General features: G+C 44.6%; 1 protein-coding gene across 1 annotated transcript in view; it reads right to left on the reverse strand.

Moving 5' to 3' along the window:
- The window catches only part of LRMDA (leucine rich melanocyte differentiation associated), a 529,620-nt gene extending 509,426 nt beyond the window's left edge, over positions 1 to 20,194 (reverse strand). The window contains exons 1-3 of the mRNA XM_060097357.1: positions 20,190 to 20,194; positions 19,864 to 19,990; positions 8,783 to 8,922 (exon numbers count right to left, since the gene is read on the reverse strand). Of these exons, the coding sequence (XP_059953340.1) occupies positions 8,783 to 8,922; positions 19,864 to 19,990; positions 20,190 to 20,194 (272 nt within the window). The remainder of the gene's footprint in view (positions 1 to 8,782; positions 8,923 to 19,863; positions 19,991 to 20,189) is intronic.
- Between the last annotated feature and the right edge of the window lie 2,237 nt (positions 20,195 to 22,431).

Here is a 22,431-nt window from a genome sequence, read left to right on the forward strand (position 1 = left end):
TCCCCATTCATCAGGTGGTCTCACATCACCCCATGGCCTCGCATATGCTTGTCCAGGTAAAAGATTTAGCTGATCACTCAGGTGCCAGAGACAACAGCTTAGAGGCCTCTGATCACAGCCTTCATATTACTCTTTTTTAAAGTCAAAATACTCTAAATTATCTTGCATATCCTTTTCCTCCCCTGAAACTTCCACACCAACATCTGAGGTCCTGGAAATTTGACGATCTACTTCCTGCTTCCCCCCTGGCCTCAAATTATGCACTACCTTCTTTCCTGCTTCTCCCTGAGCACTTCCCTCTCCAAATGCCGCCTAAGCTTACCCTAAATTAGAAAAGTTCTACAAAGGCCCAAATGACCTTTCTATCCTCCAGGAGAACTCCCACTGGCCTCAGTCAGCGTCAGAAAAAACTTCCATCTTCTGCTTGTAGCAGCAAAGTCTTGATGACAACAGATTCTTTCAAATAAAGACACGTACAGATGGAAACAATATGTCAGGAGTGACGCTCAAAGGAGTAAAGACACCCACTAAGTGTAGGGTGGGAAAAGATGAATATTCAGGGGAAGAAAACATCAGTATTAGAAAATCAGCCAGTGTTTAATGATGGAATGAAAGATGTCTTCACAGGGCTGGCAGGAACCACGGTGACAACAGACAGCACATTGTCATTTTGCCCCACTTTGGATCACAGCCCTGAAATCAAAGGAGAGAGAGAGAAGTGCTGGCTTTTAAGCTAGTTAAAAATTTTAGATGACAAAGAGCTGCTGTTTTCAGAGCACTCTTCTTTTAGAACCAAAGAAACACCCATGGGATAGGTTGCCAGTCACCCCTGAAACTAGAGGTGACTTGACTCCCATCCCGTTGGCCAGCCTGGGGTTTCCAGGTGGTCGATGCTTAAAGATGTTTGAGAGGCACCAGGAAGGCTTGTCCCAGATAGTTCAGTCAGAAACTCAGCTCAGGGCCCCAAGTTCGTGTCTTAAGAGATGTCTTCTTTCATTTACTTACACATTCACTCACCCAACAAATAATTATTAAGAAGCTACCACCTGCCAGGAATTGCGCTAGGTACTGAGAATAAGGTGATGCACAAAACAGACAAGGTCTCTACTCTCAATGAGCTTATATTCTAGCTCAGTTGTTCTCAAACTTGAGGGGGCATCAGCATCCCCCAGATGCCTTGTTGAAACACATCGCAGGGCCCCACCCCTAGAGTTTCTGATTCACTACATCTGGAATGAAGTCTCAAATTCACATCCTAGGGCTTCCCTGGTGGCACAGTGGTTGAGAGTCCGCCTGCCGATGGAGGGGACACGGGTTCATGCCCCGGTCTGGGAAGATCCCACATGCCGTGGAGTGGCTGGGACCGTGAGCCATGGCCACTGAGCCTGCGCGTCCGGAGCCCGTGCTCCGCAACAGGAGAGGCCACAACAGTGAGAGGCCCGCGTACCGCACACACACACACAAAATTCACATCCTAATAAGTTCCCAGGTGAGGCTGATGCTACTAGGCATGCTGCGAACCACTGTGCAAGTGAAAATAACATCACGAGGAATAACAGTTTTGGAATTATGAGGTTGGTAAGGCCACCAAGAGTCTCCTTCCCAGTTCTGCTAATGGTCTGTCCTGCTCCAATGTCTGTGGTACCCAGCGCCCAGACAGCAGCCACATCTACCAGACCTTCCTGTACCTTGGTGGTTTGGAACTGGCTCCAAACATTACTGCCAAGAGATAAGTCCAGTGGGCTTTCTGCCTGCCTGTCCCATTCTGGTCTTGGGAGATCTATTTCCCTTTGTTCTAGGTCATGGCAGGGTGTCAAAAGCTGCAGCTTCAATCCTGAGTATAATATAAGTTTGCCATAAAAATACAAGAGAGGATTCCCGAAGCCACAGAATGAAGGCTTTTACAATATCAATTCAACCCTTGTAAATTTAATCCAGGGTTATTTGTTGCACCAAAAACTCTTTACTGTGATGTATTACTTAGTTACTGGGGTTATCACAGCCATATCCTAAAGTTGCACAGTACATAAAACATTTCAGTTAACAATGCAGGAAGGTTAACTCCCCCAGATAACCTGCAATCACCAGGGCTAGTCCAGATGACATGCCTCTGTCAGCTTCCACGAGCTATTGATGGTTCAATCAGTTTGTTTTGAAGGTAAAGTACAACAAAAGGGCAGTAAACTTATTCAGACTGTCAACAGGGGCTATCGGGAATGGGGCTTGCAGGTAAGTAATTCTGGGTGTTTTAAAGCTATTATCAAACAGCAATGGTTGAAGGAAGAGACAGCTACTAATAACACAGAAGGCAGCCATCATAAACCACTTTATGGCAGAAACCCCCCTCTATAAATCCTGCAGCACCCGGAGACAGCTTCAGATTTATAAAACTGCTTGTTAAGCCAGGGCACTGATTAATGAAAAGAGATCCGTCTAAGTTCTCAGGCTCACGTCCCCTGCTCCAGAGGGCAATGCCAACTTTCCTGACCTTCCCAAGGTGGCTGGGAGAAAGCCGCAGGGCTGGGAGGGGTAGGGAGTGAAATCAGGGGCCCTCCTGGCTGTGATACGGAAGGTGAGGTTATCAAGAGGAGACCAGGGACCCTGGGAAGGTGTTCAAAGACCCATCTGTCTCTGTCTGCAAACAGATCCTCCAAAAGTGAGAGCCCCACACAGAGCTTTTCGGGTTCTCTCTCTTTTCATAGAGGATGCTCCGCTTCCTGAAAGAACTTCTCTTAGGAAGTAACTGGTTACCTACAACTGGTAGGGGGGACAAAAGGAACAGCAGAAAGGCTTTTTTGTTTGTTTATTTGTTCGCTCCCAAATCAATTTTCTCTACCGAAATCCCAAAGCTCGCATTTTTCATCTAGACTTCAAAGGGAAGGGAGGATGCTCTTGTCTTCTGCCCACATCTGCTTCCCTGGGGGAGCTGGCTGCTCCCCAGGCCCTCTGCACAACCACAGGAACACCAAGACAGATCTCTGATGTCTGCTCCTGGGGCTGGCTGCCATGTTTCATCCTCTGAGGAGACTCTACTCAAGTAACACCAAATTTCCAGATCCTGAGGGAACTGGATGTGGCGTCACTGGGATTTTCCCCACTTCCTTCCTTTTACAGCACTCAATGCTTCTTCCTATCGCTTCTTGCTGCCTTCTTGCTCCCATGCATGGGAAGGGGAGAGACCTGGTGACTGGTGCCCCAGCCCCGAGGGCAGCAAGGGGTGATCCATGAACTGCTCTCAAACTTTCAAAAGCTTAACAGAAAAGCGTGGACATGCCAACAAAACATCAAGCTTCTTTGCTCTTGACTGGATGACATCAACCCAGTTTGGTAACGCTGCTTACCTCATGCTGATCAAAAGCACTGACCAACAGCTAAAGGTCTCTGACGAATTTTACAAAGTTAGCAGCGGCTTAAATGCGGCTTATGGAAGAGACCAAAGCTTTCAAGTGCTGGGGGGTGGTGGGGGGGGAGCGGACAAAACGACAAGAGGGAGGTCTTCCCAACAAAAAGCGTGGGGACTAATGGGGCAGAGGAAAGAGCCCAGGTTCTGGGCTTCGCTTGCTGTGTGATCTTGGCTCAGTCTCTGCCACCTTCCTGAGCCTCAATTTCTCCATCTGTGCCATAAAGGGAAAGGGCTACATGCTGCCCCAGCCTCTTCTAAGCTTTAGCTGGCTTGAATTCCATGTGCCTCCAAGTTAATTTACAATAAATGCATCCATATCCTCCTTTCTTATTACTCCAGTTTCCTTGTCTAACCACCCCCTCACATCTCCAGGTAAAGGAGAACCGTGAGGAAAAGTCAATAAAGACCACAGAGGGATGAACAAACACTGTGAGTGGAGAGATGACAATGCTCTCTAATGAGTTGAGGTGAGCTCACCTACAGCATTAACGAACGCCTGACAACCGGCCAAGGCCAGCTGACTTCCCTCACAGTTCACCGGCAGCACGTTTGAAGTCTCAGTGCAAACAATACACCCACAGGACAGACCAAGGCCCTCGACAGAGGGTCACCAGCAATTACGCTGTGGCCTTCTGTCACTTTGATCTCTGGGTCGTGACCTTTGCTTTCTTGTGATCTTCAAAGCCCAGATTGCAGATTAGCTGGAGAATGCTCGCTGGGTTATGTAAGCCACAAGTTTTACAGCTCCTCTACGGCTGGGAAATGGTGGTAGCTCAGGACAGCCAGCAGACGATGGCAGGTCCCTCCCTCCTTCCCCTTGGCTGAGTGAGACAGACACTGGGCAGGCCCCAGGGCTGCTCCCTGGTAGGCAACAAAGAAAGGGTGTCACGTTTTAAATGATTTCAAGTTGTAAGGAATACAGAGGGGCCTACTGAGGAGGAGGGAGGAAGGAGAAGCCAACCAGAGATTGGAGTGGCAGGAGAGAATGAAGGATTTAGTGACAGAAGGATTTAGTGGAGGAAGGGGCATTAAGAGACCATGAGACCAACTCCCTTATCTGATGCCTGAGGTCTAGCACTTGGGCACCATTGACTTCCACTCTACTGTCTTTCCTGCAGTAAGAGGAAAGAAAAGCATGACAGAGGAAGACAAGAAATAGACCGTCCTGGGCATCCAAGTTCCCCATACTTCATTTATTGTCTGGCCAGTATTCAAATCCACCGGAGGCCCCAAGGGGAACCTTAGTACAGTGGTGGCCCCCCGGCTCAGCTCGGCTTCCCCATCCTTTCCTGCCCCAGTCCTGAAGGCTGCTGGACCTTCAGGTCCAGCACCACCATTCAACATGCACCTCCATTCAACATTCATTCCAAAATAGCAGCCCACTGTGTACACCTGGCAAAGCAAAGGCAGGTTTCAGCGCCTGTAATAACACGGTGAGCTATAACAGCTCACCATGTTAACAGCTATGAGCTGTGATGAACGGCACAGAGAAACCCCAGGCTCAGTTTAGTTCCTGCCCCAGCAGGACCAGGGCACCGCTCAACAACTTGGGAGTATGTTCATGCTCACTCATGGATTTAAGGGGCCCATTTTACTGCTGGGATGTGTGCCAAGAAAATCCAACTGGGTACACAGGGGTAAGTGAGGAAGGAAAAGGGGTGATGTGGGGCGGGGAGGGGAGGAAAGCATCAGTAGAAACTGAAGCAACTGTGGGTCCATTTCCAATAGCTCCATAAATCTGGTCACTTCCCATTTCTGGTCCAGTGGTTGCCCACCATGTGACCTGAAACTGGACTGACCTCTCTGAAATCAACATATCTCATGAAAATGAAACAAGAGACGTACTTGTTTTGATGTATGGCTGGGTGACATATTATAAATATTACATCACATAACCACAGAGGATGCCAATCAATGTGAAATTTTTTCAGACAGCACTAAATGAACCATGGGTTCTTGCTTCTGAATACACTCCTTTAAGGCTCCTACTACTGCTTAAATGATTAATAGAAGACATATTGTCAGAAAATGTACTTAAAGTGAAAAACAGTAAACTGCAGAAGTATCATTCATTTTTTAAGCAATTTTCGAGTGAAAATGTCCCATAAATTTACATAGGGGCCCTACTATTAGGCTCTGGGTAACAGCTAGAAGGCAGGCTGACCTCACGCTTTGTGGATGAAGGGCCAGGAAAATATTTTACCAAAAGGAAACAAACGGTGGCTACACTGTTTTGTAGAAACCCAAATGCCACAGGAACTCAGGATTCAGAAGTCTTACTGTGAAACTCTAAAATTTCTCAGGGGCAAATGAAGCACAGACTCCAGGATGAACAAAGCAGGGCTGCTTACAGACCACAGAACAGAACTGCCTCATCCACCCATTCATCTCACCCAAATGCAAGGGGGACAGTGCTTGTTAAAGCAGAAATAAAAAATAAGTAAAAGAAATAAAAAATCTTGAATTGCTAGAGAACAGGCCTGCCACTCCACTCAAGCATCAGAGGCCGTGCAGTCGATGTATAACTGGGTGGGGCCACGTTGAATGTGCCCTCCACTGCTCTTAGTTCCTGTTTCTCTCAGAGGGTGAGCATTTTGCCGGTGTTGTGGGTGACTTACGGATTTTCTAAGGTAGTTCTGACCAGATGTGATTTCGGCTGTGTGTGGCCTCTAGAATCCAGCTCCTCATGGCAACCTTGACATATGTGCACTAACACACAGCCTCCCCAGCCCCAGCCCTCCACGGCTTCCAGGGGTTAACAAACCTGGAGTAGGGAAGGTATGCTTGGAGGGTACCCAGGCCAGCCCAGGAGAAGGATCACTCGTCTACAATCAAGCCCTCCCTAAAGAATCATGACCCAATGACCAACACTTGGGTAGATTCTGAAGGATAGTTCCTTGCTTGTTAACTGCGTTTGTTGACATCCAAGTGGATCTAATTCTAAATAGGCAGTGGGCACCCAAGGTGCCCAAAGGGCCCTGCATTTCTCTACAAGTACTCAGCTTCTCAGATGGAACAGTAATTTCAAGCCACCTCCTGTAAACAGTTACCAAGTCCCTATTACACGGCCAGCACTACTTTCAGTATTGATAAGGCTTCAAAGGGCAAGAAGACAAAGTCCTGACTTTCTGGAAGCCATTCTCTGGATGTCGACATATATGAAGTAGTCAGAGAAATATACATGATGGAATATATAAAATGGTATGAGATGGTCAAAGGGGAACTGTAACTGCTTGGGAGGACAGTATCTCAGAACACCAGAGCCGACAGGGACTTTAAGTACCCCTTAGTCCAGTAGTTCTTGACTGAGCATCAAAGTCACCTATTGACTATTTTGTTGCATTTGGCACTAAATGAATCAAAACGTCTTGGATGATACACAAGTATAGCCTTGGTTAAGGGTCACTGATCCACATCAGATCTTTTGAACTGACCCCTTACACCATGGATCTAAGTATTTTTTCCAATGCGACTAGTTACAATAACAACAAAAGTAGTATTAGCTTTTCTTTTTCCTTTACAACCTTCTCTTTGAGACTGAATACAGTAAGGTGGAGTGGGAGATTTTCCTCACTCTATTACTCTCATTCTAAAAAAAAATGCACCTACAGTTCAATTCACATATAACTCCGTGAATAAGTGAATGAAAGAATGAATGTGTGTGAATGTGTGCATACACACATATACACACATGCATGTATATGTACATATATAAAATTTATTGGACGATTTTAAAGCATTAAAAACAGAAATCTAAAGAAAAAAGTCAAAAAACAAATGAGAATTTCCCAAACAATTCTTGGTTTACTAAAAATGTTAACTGAGAGAACTTTCTTGTACCTCCTGACCCTTCTAAGATATATCTTATAATAAGTTGCTGCCAGAAGATAAAATGTTTTAAATGACCCCTTCATAGCTGAAATCAAGCCGTTAAATTACTCAAAGTTGATAAGAGTAACGTTAAAGAAGAAAATTAAATTCTAAGTGATTAACTTAACAGGTTGATTTAGAAATTTTAACTATTCACTCGTTGGATATTAACCATATTTCTCCTAATAGAAATCATATTCAAATTGACAGTATCACCTCCCAAATAAAAATCTTCATGAGGAAAAAAGAGTTAGTTCATTTCTTTTGAAGTAGGGATAGAGCTTTATTCTAAGATGGCTTAAAAATAGTCTAAGATTCCTACAATATTCTTCCCAGTAAAGAAGTACAGCTGAATTTCTGCTGTACTCTTGCTAACATGTATATGTATATGTACGTTTTTTTTAACATACAGTGTTCAATAACCTTCACTATTTCTTACAGCTTTACCTTTATATAAAATGTATGCCCTCAACTACATTCCTTCGTGAGTCACCACAGATTTAAAAATCTGAGCCCCAACAGAACCAGTTCCTCTCGAACCGTTATCCTTTCTCCCCAATCCTCCCAAACTTATTTTCCAGTAGTCCTACCTGCCTTACATTTCCTTCCTTCCTCCCTCCCTCCCTCCCACATTGATTCAGGTGGGGTGTTATTGAGAACTCACATCATAATGGAGAGAAAAGCTACACTACACATATGAAAAGATCATTCAAAACATTTACAAAACAATAATCAAGAACAAGAGCATACAGAATTCCAAGTGTAGAGGAAAAATGAGTTTAGTAAAATGGGTTAGATCAAAAAGACTCCCTAAGGAGAAGTGAGTTTGGATCAGGTATTTCAAAGCAGATGGTTCAGAAGTTGAGAGAAGAAAAAAAAGCATTTCTACCTGGAGCCCATCAAATCCCATTGTTGGTGGACACGGAGGCATAGCTTTATGGAACAAAGCCATACGCCTCATGGGATTTCCTCTTGGGATTGTATATAAGCTCCCTAAACCTTTGTGGGAAGTACCCTCTCTCTAAATAGTGACTCAGAAGCAGACAGGAAGATCTTACGACAAGGAGCAGGGGCCAGCAAAAAATAGCCCACGGGTCTAACCTGGCCTGCTGCATGTTTTTGTAAATAAAGTTTTATTGGAACATGGCATTGCCCATTCATTTACCAACTGTTCATTGCTACTTACGCACTATAATGGAAGAGTTGAATAGCTGCAACAGAGAACATATGACCTTCAAAGCATAAAATATTTAATATCCAGCCCTTTACAAAAAAGTTTGTCAATGCCTGGCCTATACCACACAACATCTATTCATGTTTCTTGACTCTTGTTACCCTCAATGAAGGGAGACCCTGGCTATAGGGTACCCAAGGGGGAAAGTTTAATACAGCATGAAGGGGCCACTGATACTTACCAGACATCTACTATGCACCCCAGAATACAATATTATCTCCCCAAAGATGTCATTCTTCCCTTCTCACACCATGCTCAAACCCCTAGATACTCACCTGTATCTCTTGTAGTCTTCCTCATCCTTTTCCAGGCTGACTAGCTCGTTGGGACATGCCACATTTCCCAGCAGGCTGAGGTACTCCAGAGCTGGTGTCACTTCTGCCAGGTGATCAAGCAGGCACTCCAAGTCAGTGATGTGACAAAGGTTAAGGATCTTGGTCCAGAAAGACAAAAGGCTTAGCAAGGAGCACAGACCATACCTGGCAGGCACAGCCTAGCAGCTGATTGAGTCCTGCCTGCTCCCAGGACAAGACGTGGGTGAGGGTTGAAATCAACTTGCTGTGGGTGTCTGGCATGGCTAGTTTTCCCCTCCTACTGTTTGGGACACAGCCCAGCTTTTCTCTGGGCAGGTGAGGTTAAGTCCAGATCACTTAAGAAAGAATGCATGAGCTTAATTGTTTCACTGTACTTTTCTTTCCTATATAGTTCTATTTTTGTTTTAAATGATGAAGGGTAGATTCCACGTAGTAAAATATTTTACAATATGCAGCTCCATAAAACTTTATTTTTTCTAGTAGTGAAAGCAAGAAATTACTTCCAAAGGCCTCATCAGAAATATATTCGTTCTCCTTTAGGGAGAAATTCATCATTAAAACGTGGGAATGGTATGGACGCAAACAGGAATTAGCAGCATCCTTTACGATCTGACAGCCTCTTGTGGAGCTAAGCATTGCTCAGTGGCCTCACTGGTGGCAATGAGACACTGGATTGGGTGAAAAGGAGCACAAAGCTAGGAGGAGAAGACAAACGGTTAGGACAGTTTTAGTGAAGCCAGGGAGGTCAGAAAGCATTTCCTGAGAATCTGTTGTGAAATCAATATTCTATGAAGGACAGAATGAAAAAGAAAAGGTGGGGCATAGTGGTGAGAGTATTCCATGATCCATCCCCTCAGTGGGACCCACTGTTCGGTCAAGATAAACACTGAGACCCCAAACCAAATAAGGCAAGAGTCACAGATTCAGGGAATCACAGGCATTGGGAAGGACTAGTCCACACATCAGCTCCCAAGCCACATACAGAGAGCTGAGCCCTAGGCAAGCTGATTCAGCAGGTTGTGAACTGAGGCATGACTACCAGGGGCCTATCAATGAGAAGAGTTAGCCAGTGTCAGCAGAGAGAACGGGGTCCTTGCCAGCGAATGCATGCCAGCAGAGCATACAGGGGCTAAACACGTGATGGTGGATGCAGCACACAAGAGTCAAAGACTCAGGATGCCATTTCCAGGAGAAAATAAAAATGAAATAAAAGGGCTGCCCTTACTCTGTGACGGTGCTCTCTAACCACGGGATGTCATCCAATTTTCTCATACTTCAGCTTGTCAGTTGAACTCCAAATCCAACCAATGTCTGAATCCAGTCCCTAACATATCTGCCAAAGGGCCACCACAAGGAAGCTCATTCTACCTATAACAACCATAAGAAGAGAGTTTTTCTTTCCCCAGGGATTGAATCTTCTTCGAATTCCCACCCACTGTCTCCATTTAGCTACTTGGGAGTCACAAAGAATAAGTCATTCTTGTCTTCTATGTGATGGCCCTTCAGATGGTTGAAGCTCACATATTTTCCATCAACCTTATATTTTCCAAACTAAGTTCCTTCAAGCACTGTTCATACACAAGCTATTTCAACATCATATACAAGAACAAGCACCGGACCCTGGGAGGGAGCAAGACCAAGACAATGAAAAGGCAAGCTCACAAGCCAAAGAGGGAAAAACTAGTTAAAGAGGGTCCAAGCATCCTCATCCATTGTGGGTTTCCATTTGCCAACATCACGCCCCATTTCCTAAACAAAGACAGGACAATGGACAACAAAGTTATCAATCTTTCAAATCTTCAACCAATGACATCCAGGAATGACCACAAAGGATCACTGGAATGAGGATGATGGGAAAAGGGGCACATGGAAAAGATGAGAAAGGAGGTCTCACCAAGGAGGTAAGCTTGAAATACAGCAGGTTTAAGTGGCCAGGAGTCAAAACATTAATGTATTTCATCACCCAAGACAAAACACACTTACTACTTCTTAAAGTTCAGTCACCACACTCTTCAAGAAAATCATTTAAATAAAACCAATTAAAATGACAGTGAACAATTTCAGGGAAAACTTGCCTTTTCCAGCAGGTTCTATCTTTGGATCCTTCACAGTCATTACCAATACATTAAAAAAAGAAAGAAAGAAAAAAAAAAAGGAATCTTGCCAGTACTCTACAAGTGCTGCCCTTTGACCCAGGCAGAGGCACCTCAGGGGCCCGCGTGCTTTGGAGTGTCTTCCTCAAAAATTTTTCAGTCGTAGTTCAGTACCAGGACTGCCTAGGGGCCAACAGCGTCATTCAGGTAGGATTCCCCATGCCTTCACTTGGACCTGCATGGGCTTCAGCCACAGTCCTGGTTTCTCCCCTTCAAGGTTCTCTCCAATCCTCTGCCCCACACAGGGGACCCACTGGATGCTCCAAGGAGCACTAGGACTCACGCCCATCAGGTCGTCCAGAAGCCTCAAGCCAGGTGCTAGTTCTAGGGGGGCAGCCAGACAGCTGATCACTCTTGCTCGCTGGCACAGTATTTCTTTTGTGAGACTGCAAGAGAGTAGGCTACCAAAATGGCGCTGATGTGTTGACATGAGGTGGTTAGAAGTATTTATGTGGACAACGGCCCTAGAGAACCCAGGGGAAGCCCTTTCTGCTCTGGACGGCAAAGTCCAGGCCAAACCTATTTCCCTCTTAGAGACAAATTCCGTAAAGCTTCACCTTTTCTTCATCTACTTCATGAAGGTGAAAATGTGAAGGAATGGAACTCAAAACTGGCAAGATCTTCAAGTTAGGGAAACACTGGGCAACGGAGTTGGCTTGAAGTCCCAGTCATGCCTCAACATTTGGTGACTAGTGATGGGAAGCCTTGCATTCTACCATCCAGGGAAGTAGGCCCAGTCTAATGTGAGTAAATCTTCGTACGTAAACGTGCCACAGAGCTAACAGAGCTTGTGCGTGAGGGCTGCACACTTACATAGGCCCTTTCCAGGGTCCCGGGAAAGGCCCTGGTAATAGAGTCACATGGTCACATATTTTCATAAAACCTGCAAACGTAGGTTACTTGAACCGCAATCAGTTAAGAGCATTGTCTTTCTCTGGTAGGACTTTTTCTGTCACACTTCTGCTTGAGTAGGATGATGCTGGAGTAGCTGGAGTAGCTGGAGTAGTAACTCTGGGGACCTAAGAGGAAATGGTGAAGGAGTGGCATTGAATTAGGATTCAGTGGGTCTGTTTCTGTGGCTTGTAGTCATTTCTGTGTCTGTTACTACAACAGCACCAGTAGGAATGGCTTGCAGTAATATTCCTACCACCCACCATGCTGACACACATGTGGGGACCCACGTAAAAATGATGATAAAACAGTTAATGAACTTATCAATTCAGAGAATATTTAATATTAAGTTGCTGAGTATGTACACACACACGTACTCAAACACAACTAACTTGAAATGTCTTGAAATCTTTTAGCTCATAGATGAGAGAAATGTGTAAGTTTTCCCAAAATTGAGTAATTCTAAAACTTTTACCAATAATTCAGTGGTGAAATTACCAATAATGAATGGTGAAACTGAAAGAAACATCCCTAAATATTAAAAATAAAAATCAATTTTCAATTAGATGGAATTATCTACTCTATAGAAAATACTACAAAATTTAATTACATAATGAACTTATAAGGGAATTTGCAGAAAAGAAATAGAAAAAAGTTCTTAAAGATACGTTTAGTATAAAGGAGATCGTTTTCTAAATATTTTAATGTGCAGTATCCGTCAACCTAAAAAATTTTTAATTTGCTTTGATGTATTTTTTATTCCAAATAAACATTCATCTCCATACCTAATTTTGCATTTGTAATTATAGTCTTTGCCTTTAAGAGGGGCTCCTCAAATTATGCAAGCTTCATACTCCACAAAATCTGGATCCACCCCTTAACAGGAGGCCATGGAGAGGCAGACTCATTCAAATATCTTGATCATGGGAAATTCTTGGGCAAAGGGTCTGCAGGCTTCAAGAAGCTTCAGCCACCCTATGCCAATGAATCCAAGAAGGGCTGGATTCCTCGGAGCCTCAGAGCCTGCCTCCTTTAGGATATTTTGTGAGGCAGAAGCAAGTCCTTCTTCCTAAGCCTTCCAACTACCCGCTAAATGATCATTTGGGCTGGGCCAAATCCAAACTATGAGAAATCACTAGCACCTACTCCGTGGACACTCTGGACCAGAACATCATCATTATGTTGATACCACCATTGGAGGATGACATGTGAGAAGAAGTTTTAATTGGTTTCCTCGTCTCCTGGGTCAATAAGGACAAGCACAGCCCTGTCTTGCCTGATCGTGAGCTCAGAGACAGAACTTGTCACATTCCTTTCTGTCAAGTTGCAGAGAAAGTTAACCAGAGGCAATCAGTGGAGGGAACTTGGTGTCCCTGGTTAACCAAGACTACCTCAGTGGAGCCACTACCAGGGATTCTCCGAAAGGTGGTTTCATTTTTTCTCCTTTTTAAAATGTGAAGCTATCTGGCACAGTTTCAACTCTCTCCAGCTGCATTCTCAGCATACACCTGGTTACCCTCATCAAGTCTTCTCCAGAGTACTTGCCGTTTAGATTTTTTTTCAGTGTTGTCTACAGAAAGTTGCCACTACAGAGCCAAGCTGTCATGGCTAGGCTTGCCAACGGAGATTTTCTGCATAGGGCCCAAGATCAAAGCCACATCTTGCCTTGAAAGTTTGGAGCCCGAGGGAGGAGGGGAATCTCATGGTGTCACGTCCAGTTGCACAGGTCTGAAGCTGCTTCCCGGGTGAGAATGGGTACGTACCTCTCTCTGTGCTCAGCTCCAGGTCAAAGGGCAGCACTTATGACCACTGCGGGTATTTCAACCAGAACTTATCCTGATAGAAGATTTTCAAATGCTAAACAGTCTACACGGCATATTTGATTCACACCCACACGTGTCAGAAATATTATCACATCCAGATAACAATTAAGAAAACTATGGTCAGGACTTCCTGGTGACGCAGTGGTTACAAATCCGCCTGCCAACGCAGGGGACATGGGTTAGAGCCCTGGTTCGGGAAGATCCCACATGCCGCAGAGCAACTAAGCCCATGCGCCACAACTACTGAGCCTGCACTGTAGAGCCCAAGAGCCACAACTACTGAGCCCACGTGCCACAACTACCAAAGCCCGCATGCCTAGAGCCTGTGCTTCGCCACAACAGAAGCCACTGCAGTGAGAAGCGTGCACACCGCAACGAAGAGTAACCCCCGCTCACTGCAACTAGAGAAAGCCTGCGCACAGCAATGAAGACCCAATGCAGCCAAAAATAATAAATAAATTAATTTTTTTAAAAAGATACTTCTAAAAACAAAAAAGAAAACTATGGTCAAAGGTCTCACAGTCTCTAAATGGCCAAGTCTATATTCAAACCTAGGCCCTATAAAATGATACTTCTCGTCATTTCCTAACACAAAAAGGAGAATCTAAAACACTGAAAAATGAGGGGTCATATGCTTTTGTGGGATATCATAAGGTTCTGTCATCCAGCTGTGCTCTGTACCTCAGCTGCTTTCAATTTGGGCTTATTCATTTAAGGCATCAAGGCTTTGGCTAACAGTTAAGTGTTCAAAGAACTTGTAAAGTTTTGGGGTGTTTAAGTGATTTCATATATCTATATAAAATGCCATTACAATCTCTCAACAATACTTCCAAATGTGTAATACCCAGTTTACAGGTATAGACCCTTCCCCAAGATGACACGGTAAGTTGCTATGGGAACTCAAGTCTGGCCTTCTAACTCCACACACTGGTCTCCTTACCACAGCCCAGCTGTGTAACATATAGCACTATTCTTTCTTCCTGTTGGCACTATAATTCATACTGTCTCTTCATACATGTGCTTAAGCAAAGAGAAACAGAAAATAAAGAAATGAAGTGTGATTTAAAATGAAGTCAGCTTATCACCTTTCCCCTACCCACCCCCAAAAGGCAAGTGGGAGAGAATAATTTGTGCAAAGGTTAACTATCTATATTTTCCTGACATTTCTGTTGTTCCCTTATTTAGGGTTGAGTATTCAGACATGATATGGCTGAGACTGTCCATACTCATGGGTGAGCAAGAAGAAGAGAGTGTGAGAATATGAGTGTTGAGGAGAGGAAGTCCACTCCATGGCCAGTGACCACAGGACTAGTCCAAACAAGCCAAAGAAAGAAGAGAGAGATAAGCTATAAATATGAGATGAAGAGGTAGACTAGGACAACCAAGCTCTTAGGTCTACCAGAACAGGACCCCAAAGCTGAGGGCTGAACAGAAGTGGAACAAAGGGCTGGGAGATAAGGAGGAAGTGTGCAGCTGGGAAGGTGAATTGAGAAGAAATTTGCCAGATGCTTGATTTGGGCTCTGGAATCCCTCTCATATTTGTTCTACATTTGGCACGTGATTTGCTTTGGCCATGGGACAGCAACATCCATGATGCAAATAGGGCTTTAAAAGTACTTGTACATCAAGCTTTGCTCTTGGAGCATCCCTCCCACATGGAAAGGCCTGTGCTAGCCTGTTGGAGACATGTAGTCCAGCCAACAACCAGTACCAACCTCCAGATATATAAGCAAGGCCATCTCAGATCATCCAGCCCCAGCCAAGCCTCCAAATAACTGTGATTGCATGAGTGACCCAAGCAAGACTAGCAGAAGAACCATCCAGCTGAGCCCTGCCCAAATAGCTGATGCACAGAATTGTAAACCAAAAATATTTGTTATTTTAAGCCACTAATTTTGGGGGTGGATTATTACACAGCAAAGCTAACTGACAAAGCCCTAGTCTAAGGCATTTCATGGAGTAGCAATATGGAACCTCATAACTGTTGTAGAGCCTGGAGTATTTCCATAAGTAGGGAGGAGAGTCAGTTGGCTGAAAAGGTCAGGTCAAGAGTATAGGATAAGAGAATGGCATGTAGTGTTACTGCTGCTTTTACCTGCCTTTCATCCTACAACTTCTTGGTCAAGTGCATGGGGAAAGTAAACCAATCTTCATGATCACACTGGTAGATCAGGGGAGAAAGAAGTCATGCTGCATCATGAAAAAGCTAACTAGTTATCTTTTGTATCTACTGGCAATAAAGTACTTACTATAGTGTAGCGATATAAATGGCCAGCTCTACAGCTACACATTGCCTTCAGCTGCAGTCCCTTTCACACCACCATCATTGCTCCCTGAGCATTACTGCTACAGATTGGAGAAAAGGACTGAACCAAGGAAAAACAAGAAGCCTGTTAATATCTGATGATAGCAACACTGAAAACAAAACTGTTATTCAGTCCACCTTATTCCTTTAAAAATGAGAAACAGGGCTTCCCTGGTGGTGCACTGGTTGAGAGTCCGCCTGCCAATGCAGGGGACACGGGTTCATGCCCCGGTCCAGGAAGATCCCACATGCCGCGGAGCGGCTAGGCCCGTGAGCCATGGCCACTGAGCCTGCGTGTCCGGAGCCTGTGCTCCGCAACGGGAGAGGCCACAACAGTGAGAGGCCCGCGTACTGAAAAAAAAAAAACAAAAAAAGAGAAACATTCTGCACAGCAAAGGAATCCACCAACAAAACAAAGAGGTAACCCACTGAATGGGAGAAAATAATTGTAAATAATATTTCATAAGGGGCTAATATCTAAAATATACAAAGAACCCATACAACTCAATAGCAAAAGCAAAAAGAAAACCAATCCAATTACAAAATGGACAGAAGATCTGAATAGACATTTTTCCAAAGACATACAGATGGCCAACAGGTACATGAAAAGATGCTCAGTGTCGTTAATCATCAGAATCACCATGAGATTTCACCTCACACCTGTTAGAATGGCTACTATCAAAAAGACAAGAAATAATGAGTGTTGGTGAGGATGTGAAGAAAAGGGAACCCTTGTGCACAGTTGGTGGTAATGTAAAATTGGTGCAGCCACTATAGAAAACAGTATGACAGTTCCTCAAAAAATTAAGACTACCATATGATCCAGGATGCCACTCCTTGGTATTTATCCAAAGAAAACAAAAACACTAACTTGAAAAGATGTATGTACCCCCATGCTCGCTGCAGCATTATTTACAATAGTCAAGATATGGAAACAACCGAAGTTCTATCGAGGATGAATGGATAAAGAAACTGTGATACACACACACTCAAGGAAATATTATTCAGCCATAAAAAACAATGAAATCTTGCCATTTGTGACAACATGGATAGAGCTCAAGAGCATGATGCTAAGTGAGATAAGTCAGACAGAGAAAGACAAACACTGTATGATCTCTCTTATATGTGGAACCTAAAACAACAATAACGACATCAAGACCAAGCTCATAGACAGAGAGAACAGACTGGTGGTTGCCAGAAGAGGGAGGGGTGATGGGAGTAGGAGAAATGGTAAACTGCTTTTTTGTTGCTATTGTTTTTAGTTTAAATAAATTGAAAAAGTTTATTAATTAATTCTAAAGTGGATCCCTGTGCATTTTCAGTATATTCTATGCCAGGTTATGAAAATGAATCCTCTAAAATGGGAGACAGTAATGCTTAGTAAATTCACATGAAGCATGAATATTAGTAGAATGTAACCTAATTAGACTAACCAGGTAATCTGCCAGGCATCAATACTTACTCAGTATCTCTTCAATTGTCAGTGGTAATAGAAGAATGCAATACTATAATCTACCTATTTCAGATACACTGGTATCCAACAAATACTTTCCAATAACTGGTTATTACATAAATCAGTGGTTGATCAAAAAAAAGAAAAATCACCCACTGATTCATCTGTAGACTGGGATTGCATGAAATGACATTCTCTCACAGCTGGTATGCCCTTCTTTTAATTGTTTTGCTCAGGCTGGTGCTAAAAGGAGCTTGCATTTCTCAGTACGTACCAATTAATACCACACAGAAGCGGCCAGGAAGTGTGCTGAGTGAGAACAGGAATTGAGTTTGGGATTAGCATTTGTACAGCATTTGCTGTACAGTCCTGTGACTTCATCTGTGGGCTGTTAGGGAAGCCTTTCTCACTGTACCATTTTTAATATTGCCTTCTTGACAATATCCCAGGGCAGCGGCAGCTGGTTTTATAGCTATGCAGAAACCTGCTTGCTTATGTCCTCATTGTACTTTGATTCCAACATGCAAAAAAGTTTTTCACATATTCCTCTTTGTGAGTTATTCTGATAGGCAGGTGAAAGCTGTAACATCACACACACACAACAATGCAAAACAGAGGCTCTGAGAAGATTACTTGACCATGGCCACACAGCTAAACATGATTAAGCTGACTCGTGAACCCAAGTCCAACAACTCCAATACTCTACAGTGACATGGGACACAGGATATGAGCATTGGGGTCCATAGGAGGAACCATATCATCCAAATTCTAGTCTAATTATCCTTTTATTCTTAATTGATTTGAGAATATCATCCAGCTGATCATCCCAGACAGCTAAGGAACCCATAAGACACACTGACTGTAATAACTTTTCAAGCAACAACTAGGAAACTTGGTTGACCAAAGGATAGGAGAAGAAAAAAAAATCCATCAACATTTCATTATGATAAAGACCGATATTTACTTGTAGGCCTTCTCCTTCTTCTAAGAAAGTGCCTATTATTAATGGACACAAATAGCATATTTTACTGAATAAGGAAAATATTAACTTATGACTTACCATATAAACAGTGGCTAAAAATAACTGTGCAAATCAGTCTTAAAGCTGACATAAACATATACGTTAATCTTAACATATTTATCTGGCTTTATTTCATACTCTATGGGAAAATGCCGCCATCCCATTTCTATTTCTAACTTACCACGTGAACAAGTGATTAAAACCACACCAGGTCTCAAACGCTCCATCAATAAAACAAGGTGATTGGACTTCAAGTCTGAAGTAACACGGTAAAATGGAAAGAACTCTGGATCTGGCCACAGGTGAGACTGAATCCGGGGCCTAGCATCTTGTTAAATGTCTGGCTGTGGGCCTATATTTCACCTCTTTCCTCATCTAGGTAAATGGACAAACCACACCCTTCTCAAAGGGTTTGGAAAGAATGAAAAATCATACACTTAAAGTTACTTAGCATAGTGTCTGATCCACAGGAGTGCTCAATAAAGAACAGCTGATGATAATGATTTCTTCATCCCATAATCATTTACTGAACCTCAAGTCTGCGCCAGACATTATTCTAGGTGTGAAGATACAGGAGTTAACAAAACTGACAAAACTCCCCGCCTAAGCGAGCTGGCCCTGTGCAGGCATGGAGGTCCACGACTCTAACCTGGAGGAGGTGTGTGGCTTACACTGAATAAAGGTTCTGATTCCTTTCTTAGCCTCACTACAGAATCCAGAGTAACTAGTCCCTTTGAGTCTCATCCCAGGCTGCTAGATCCTCACCCACCTAAGGAGAAACCACACACTAGAATGGCTCTCCTCGGCCCTCCTCAACATCCTAGTACCATAAACACCCCAGAGGGCAGAGCTGGGCCAGGGCTTCCCACTTATCCTCCAGCTGAGCCCCTTCCCCCTTCTCTTTGGCCAAAAGCATTCCCCAAGCCTGAGCCAAAGCCTTCCAGAAACCTCCCTGAAGGCCAAGGTTGCTTGGAGGTACTACCGCCTGCTTCCCACCAGAGGTCGCCCTCCCACACAAGCCTAAGCAAACAACCCGGCTTTGCCTTCTCGGCAGCAGTGACATTATTTTCTTTCTCTATTTTTATCTATTAAAAAGATTTCTTTACAGCCATAACTTAGATCTCTACACTAAAATGGACCAACAGGAAGATATAATGGTGCATTTCATTTATGAATGACCTGTAATAAATTACTCCGAAGTGTCTCGAGTGCCAGGAGACAGAACGCTTTGTCTGCCCACGGACTGTATTTCACCTGCTTTAATTTAGCTGACACATAAAACTCATTTGACATTTCACAGGTATTTGTGGGGGGTGGGGGGGGGTGGGGTGGCCTGAGGGAGGGGACCACTGCAGGGCCGGGCGGGGAGTGTGGGTGGCGGCAGAGCCAAGGATATTTGGTTCTTGTTGAGGGTTAAGGTGTGGAGCCTGGGTAACCCTGGCAACACGAGGTCATCCCCGAGCAGATTGTTGTCCAAGATGAGTTCCTCCAGGCTCCCGAACGCGCTCAGTCCTTCCAGTGACCTGCAATGACAAAGGCAACAGGAAAAATGATCCTGCACTAAATCAGGGAGGCCATTATGAGCCGAAATAAATATTTTAACCTTCCCTTTCAGGACTGGGAATAGTTTGGGCTTGGTGCCTGTCAGCAAAGTGAATGACAAGAATTAGTAGCGGGAGCCGGGGCGGGGGCGGCGGGGGAGAAGGGGCCGCTGGCACTCACCGCATCCTTCACGCATTGCCAACATGAAGGATGAGGGTCACTTAGTGAGTAGCCAGGATCCAAAACAAAGGGCTTCAGATACGGCCTGCAGGATAAATTTGTCAATGTCTTGTGCCTTCAGGCACCCAGCCTCAGCTGACCCTAACCTCCATTCCCAAGATAAATAACTCTGTCACAGTTCACCTTCATTCCCTGGACACAAATTTAAGTTGTCATCCATCATTCCTGCCCAGAAATATCATACCCCTCTTACAATAATAAATATAACTTCAAGTATCATTTCTTAGCGGTCCTCCTCTACACAGTCCTAGGAAAAGGCAAGGAAGGCTTCCTTTCTCTGCATTCACCGCCTTTGACTTTTTCTCCCCTCTGCTTTTTTTCCTTACTAATCACTTAATTTGCTTCTGCCCAGTGTCCCTGTGGCTGCCTCAAAAGGCAAGATATCTGCGGAAGCACGGAATCACTCCAGTCTGAGTGACTGTTTCTTTTTCTTTCATGATTTCTTTTTGTTTTTGTTTTTGTTTGGCGGGGGGAGGTGAGGTAAGGAAGGGGTTCAGGGAATTTCTGCCTCTAGGCTCCTGACTTGACGTTTACTGTTTTAATTTATGGAAAGTGGATTTCTCAGTTCATTTTTTTTTTGAAAAAAGTGCCGAATGCAGCAATGGAGATGTCGGGGCAGTAAAGAAACAGGCATCGGAAAGAATTAAGTACCCGGCTCAGAGAAAAAAAAAAGTATCGGGGGAAAACAGCCCTGTTAATAGACGTAGCTGAAAGTTAACTCTTAAGGTTAGGGGCACAGGGCTGCTGGGGGTGCAGGCAGCGAGGGGCAGCTGTGCGCATGTGCCTGCCCGGTGCACGCAGATGGTAATTACAGAAAGCAGCCCGGTGGAGGGACTCACACGGCCACATGCTCCCAGCTCGTTCACCTGCCAGACCCAAGAGCTGTGCTGAGCTTGCACAGGCTGACAGCTGAGCTACGACGTTGACCAGAGGGTGGACTCACACAGGGGTGCCTGGCTGTTCTATAAAATGCAACGAATCGGGGAGATGTTGTCTAAGCTATTTATGCATTTACTGATGGCCCTTCCATCACAGACCCTCCTGCTTGCGTGTGCAATGCCGGTACATGTGATGTGACTGTTCAGTGCCTGTATGTGTGGCGTGAGTGTGAACTTGAGCACCAGACCTTTCTGAATACATCCATCTCTCCCTTGTGGGACCTGTGTCAATAGGACTCCAAAATCAAGAGGAGGTGAGAAAGATGCCTGGTGAAGAAGCAATTCAACCCCCAGACTCCACTGGATCCAGAACTCCACCAGCAGCCCCACTCCTGCCCCAAACCTCCAGGTGGTCCCAGCCACGGCCCAGCACCCAGACCACGTCTAATCCCGTAACTGACACTACCTGCACCATAGCAGGGGGCAATACCACATACACTTGGGGTCAAGGGTCAACAGGGTCACCAAGTTCCATTTCCTCCTCCTCCTCTCTCTCCTTCCTCATGTTTCAGGAAGGCAAAACAAAATTTATACACGTACAGTCAGGAAGGCCTGGGGTGTTAGTTCTGTGCCATCATTTACTTGCAGCCTGAATTTGGGCATCTCAACAACTCCCTTGAGTTCCCTTCTTCTATGCTGTCCCAGCTCACAGGATCTTACAGGGACTACGTGGGAGAGGACTAACAACCTATTAGCAAATACTGGTTTCTTTCTTCTCCTTCCTCATTGATTTTTCTGGAAGCCCTGACCTTTGGTCAGGGGTGTGGGGGGTGGTTCAGGATGCAGGGGGTGGGCAGAGGAGGAGATGTGCAAAGGTGTGTAGTAAGTGTGGCTTCTGCACGGAAACTTCAAGCTTTCTTGAAGTCCCTTCCACCTTGGGGGTTACTGAGTGCTGATCCCAAAGTGTCAGGACTAGCCCCCATTTACCTCAAGGGGAGTCGTGGCCACCTCCCCATCAGGGCACCTAATGGATGGCTAATCAGTCCTTTGTGCACAAACATCAGCTGGGCTCTGGTCAAAGGTGGCATCCAAATACTCGTTGTCCCAGAGTTATGTTATCCAAATATAATACTTTTATCATGAGAATCAGCAAAGGGTTGGCAACTGGCAAGCAGAAGAAAGCTCCCTTCCAAGAGTGCTTCAGGGGAGGCATAAGACAAAATGACACCACATGGTGAGGACAAAGCCGGGAACACTAGCAGGAGTGCCCCCAGAGATGCCTTTCCCTCCAGGGTGGGCTCTGG

The sequence above is a fragment of the Mesoplodon densirostris genome, chromosome 1, assembly GCF_025265405.1.
Source record: "Mesoplodon densirostris isolate mMesDen1 chromosome 1, mMesDen1 primary haplotype, whole genome shotgun sequence".
Lineage (NCBI taxonomy): Eukaryota > Metazoa > Chordata > Mammalia > Artiodactyla > Ziphiidae > Mesoplodon > Mesoplodon densirostris.